General features: G+C 33.7%; 1 protein-coding gene across 1 annotated transcript in view; it reads right to left on the reverse strand.

The window, feature by feature from the left end:
- LOC105622252 (dual 3',5'-cyclic-AMP and -GMP phosphodiesterase 11) overlaps positions 1-4,888 on the reverse strand; it is a 94,005-nt gene that overhangs the window by 16,538 nt on the left and 72,579 nt on the right. Inside the window, exons 2-3 of the mRNA XM_012203673.1 lie at positions 2,115-2,490; positions 1,635-2,045 (exon numbers count right to left, since the gene is read on the reverse strand). Coding sequence (XP_012059063.1) covers positions 1,635-2,045; positions 2,115-2,490 — 787 coding nt within the window. The remainder of the gene's footprint in view (positions 1-1,634; positions 2,046-2,114; positions 2,491-4,888) is intronic.

Genomic DNA, 4,888 nt, shown 5'->3' on the forward strand with positions numbered 1-4,888 from the left:
TCGCTTCAGCAATGCGGTGCGCATACGTACTGAGTTTGTTAATTCATTGACAAGGGATTGACACGATTTTCAATTATTCCCAGCAAACAAGAACGGATTGGATAAATCCATCTAAATGAAGTTTTCGAATCTGCGTTATTCGCGAAAAAGGTATTGAATTTTGTAGAGACAATACACTGAATCCTAATCTGAAGTCCCAGTCTTCAACTTAAGATTAATATTTCGCAGGATAAAGCTACGCTTTTTTCTGCCAAATTTTTACGTTTCCTACAAAAATGGCAAAAATTGCATGGCTTATTTTTTCCGTAAAACTTTTTTTCGAATAAAAGGAATAGGAATCTCATAGTTTCAATCCCACGTCATCGATTAAAATGTGATGTGTTGAAGCCTCTCTCCTACTAAACTCTCTAGAATGAATAGATGAACATTCTCTTTTTTTCTCTTTTTCTCCTCTCCTTCCCCTTGCTTCTCCTTAATAATAAATAAATTTGAAGAATAGAATAAAGCAAGTAAGAGAGAGAGAGGGGGGAAGGGAGACGGAGAAAGGGAATAAGAGGAGAAGGGGGGAGAGAATAAATCCAAAAAAAATCGTTTAAAAACGTAATATTCATTTTTTCGGTTTTAGTTTTCTTTACTAGTAAAAAAGAATGAAACTAAAACCGAAATATTTATTTGATATTATTTATTAAACCGAAATCGAAATTGAGCAGAAAAAATCTTTCGGTCCGTGTGTTTATAATGTTTAAACAAATTGTGATGCCCGTGAAATATAGTTTGTGAAATATAGTTTCTCCGACAAATTTCTCCGACAAATTTCTGCAATATATGAAGAACATACAATAAGTGATTCAAAATGGAAATGGTGCGATTTTTTAATAAAGTGCACGAAAATATATACGACGATGAACGGAGTGGGTGACCGTATCTCTAGTTAATGATGATTTGATGTTTTTTCATTATACAACCGTAAGCAATCATGATTGAAAGCTATCTTTTAATCTCTGAAAATGAAAATAGCCTTAACTATAACTTCTGATTAGATAACGAAAAAACGTCTCAGTTAAAGAGAAAATAAATTTGAAATCCTTCCTTGCTAGCTGACAATTCCATGATAATGAGATTAAAGAAGTCGTCACCACGTGGTTTGCCTCACAGATGGCAACTAGAGATATAATGTCTGGTCTCGCTATAATAAGTGTATCAACAACAGCGGCGTTTATGTAGAAAAATAGTGTAAAATATGTACTTTAAAAAAAAATAAAAATTTTCTGTAAGTATATACTTGTTTTCTTTTAATAGCCATCAGAACTTACTTTCTGAATAACCCTCGTAAAAAATTAAAAAATTGCATTCGAAACGAATATTAATTATTTTTAACTCGTGCTTCGAATTAGTGGTAATCGAGATAGAGATAAGATCTCTACTCATGCAACAGATAAAATAAACTTGTGCACTTCTGTACTCAAAAGTGATCACATTTCAGATATAAACAAATCATGATTCATCAAGAACTTCTAATAATTAGTAATCGAAATGGAAAAAGTGCGAAATGCATCGCTTATTAGATACAAAAAGTAAAAATCAAAACAAATAAGTATAAGTCGTTTGATAAAAAAATAGTTTCCACGTCTTGCCTTGTAAGCATCTGGTATGTTGACAGGTTCCCCACTTTCAGCGACGTATCCAACGATTCCGGTACCCCAAGGAATTTTAATTTCATCTTTCTTTTCCATCTCCATCAATGTCGATCTTGAACAGACATCGAATAATTTTGATACCAGACATCTGCTCCTCAAATAGGATTGATCATTACGCTGTAGATTATTTTCGATGTTGGAATTGCTCGCGGCAGCCTCGTGATTCAGAGAGGATGGTGCATTAGTGGTGATAACGGCAGCAGCAGCAGCAGCGGCAACGGTGGTGCCGCTTCTCTCTCCCTGGACAAGGAACAGCGAGCCGCGATCGGCGTGAAGAAGTGTGCTCACATTCTGCAGGATCTTGTGACACAATGATCTCACATCCAACTCATTGCAGATGTCTTTGACCTAAGAGACCTTACAGAAGTTAGATTCTTCAACATAGAGGCTAATGGTATATTCCATCGAAGAACCTACCAGCTCGAAAATAAGATCTTTCTCGTCGAGATGCCTAAGCTCGTGACGCGACCGTCTTTGTGGACGGTTGGAATTACCAGGTCCGACTTGTGGCCCACCCGTCTGATTCGCGTCACTCATTGATACGCTCAAGAAGGTTGGCGTGCCATCGATTGTGTTGACGATCGGCTTTAGAAGGCCTCCACGCTCGAACTCGTGTGCCGAGATTTTGCGTACTGGTGTCGTAGCTCCCGAGCCACCGGCACCACTTCGTCCAGAGGACGAGTTGCCGGCCGTGGCATGGATTGGACTCGAAAGCTCTACGCAACTACTCGATGATGAGGTTGGCGTTGCATGTGATACTAGCCACACGTCAACGGTCTGTCGTGTCACTTTCCTATTAACCGAAATCGAAAATAGTAATAATATATGTATTATACAAAGTATTTCCTCTAACTCGATCATCTAAAACATCCCCGTTGTTTTTAATACGAAAAAATATCAAAGCAAAAAGTTGTCCGGAGGGGCACATATTACGAGTATAAGTAAAAAATTTTTCTCAATATCATATTTTTTAAGATCTCAAAGTCTCTATTTTTTTAAATGGAATTAATTTTTTTACACAGTGATACCTCTAATCATTCTAAATATAAAAGTATTAAGCTAGTAATATAAAAAAATATAGTTCACAAAATATTTTATACCTTATTCTGGCATATATTAGTATAAAATGTTAAATAATAACTCATAAGTTAATTTTTAACGACTCCTAGACGAAGTAATATTTTCCACAAATTTACAGTTTTTCAATACATTAACATCTTTCTAATAGGATGTCAGATTGAGCATTAATTTATTAAATTATTAATTTAATTTGATATTGCTATTATGTCCAGTGGGCTCCACGATTTTCTTCTTTCACGAACATTCGGTAAAATAATCGTTAGGACAAAGCGAACAAAAACTTGAACATTAACGGTCATCAATCGAACGTGATAATTTTCAAGAAACGTGTTGTTAGAAACCTTTCCAGCGATATTGGAAAAATAAACAAAAACAGATATTCAGAATCATCTGATCCACGGCAATAAAATTTATGACAAAGATTACAAATCATGTAAAGAAAATCCTGTTTAAACACAATCAGTTTTAGCAATTACAAAATCTAAATGCGGATCAGGGATCTAGTAGATAAAAACTCATATTTCCAAACTTGAAGGGTGTTTTCGCCAACAACAGAAAGTTGATAAAATAAATGCAAGATGACAAAGCATAGCTTTTAATTTTTTGTTTCTTTTCTAGATTGTCGATCATAAAATTTAAGCAAATACTATCTAGACGAGAGACACATGTTCAAGTAATAAAAGAGAAACCGGCGATTGGAAAAAGGAAATATGAAAATTTGGGTAAATCATAATCAAATCGTTCAGAAAGGACAATGAATAAGAGTTCTCTCTCTTAAAAAATGGAGAAGGCTAAACTAAATCCGCCAATAGGTGATTATAAATCCAAAACCCTTAGAGAAAATGATAATCATGAATAAGTTTTCAAGAGATTAAAACTTATAGTGCGGCGGAGCAATTTTAGAATTAGCTCTCCAGTAATAACTCGAGAAACAAATTTTCTACCAAAAGCGGAACAATCCCACCAATCCGAATCCTTGATTTTCCAATTTAACACATTCTATCAAAGAACCACCTTCCAAAGAACTCATATATAAACTGTGGCACCGCGAGACAAGCTCTATTATTTTATCTCTTATTTTGTTTTTTATTTTGCTCTTATTTTGTCTCTTATTTTCTCAGTCATATTCATCAGTTTGTCGCTCATTATTTTGTCAAGAATTCAATTAGTCAGTCATATATACACACACAATCTCGTCTTATATAAATATATACAGTTCTTAAATCGAAAATTTCTGAAGTTTCTATGGCACTTCAATACATTTGATTTAGAATCTGTGCACAAGTGAGATCCAGGACCTCTTTGATTCCCACTGAGATCAGTCTCAAGACCAAAACAGTCAGGAGACAAAGCTATCAAAACAATAAGTCCTCTTTGTTCTTTATATGCACCGCGAAGTTTAATTTAACACTATTACAACATAAATTGAAATCAATTCTATTCACCCGTATAACTTACAACAGATTAATAAATATTAAACCTAGGTCAACAAATTCAACAAGCTATAATTAGGTGTAACAGAATAAAAATTTTTATTTTCCACAATTATAATTTTCGACGATAAATTTCAACGTTTCGACTTAGTCTTACCTAGTCGACTTCATTCGCAGTAATGCATAATTATCCCATATATCAAAATTAAATTAACATATTATAAGGATCATCTTACCTTCGAGTTACACTAGATGGTGTAACGCAACCATATTATATTTAGTCAAATTTGTCGAATAATAGATGAAGTAATGATGAATTATGAATCTAAATCAATTCATCAGTTAACAGCGAGAAAGAGTAGTTAGTAAAAGAAGAAAATTCCAGTAGTATTATTGATTTCAAATTATATAAGATAGTTGTACGTCCTAATAATATTGATAAATTAAAAAGCACAATAGAATATAAATAAATTGCTTTCAGTTATATATAAAATAAATTAAATAGAATTGTACATAATTATTATGAAATAAAGAGTAAAAGATTATGCACTTACAATTTTCATGAAGGCAATACAAATAATACACACACACACACACACACACACACACACACACACACACACACACACACACACACACACACACACACACACACACACACACACATATATATATATA

Source organism: Atta cephalotes, assembly GCF_000143395.1.
Source record: "Atta cephalotes unplaced genomic scaffold scaffold00042, whole genome shotgun sequence".
Taxonomy (NCBI): domain Eukaryota; kingdom Metazoa; phylum Arthropoda; class Insecta; order Hymenoptera; family Formicidae; genus Atta; species Atta cephalotes.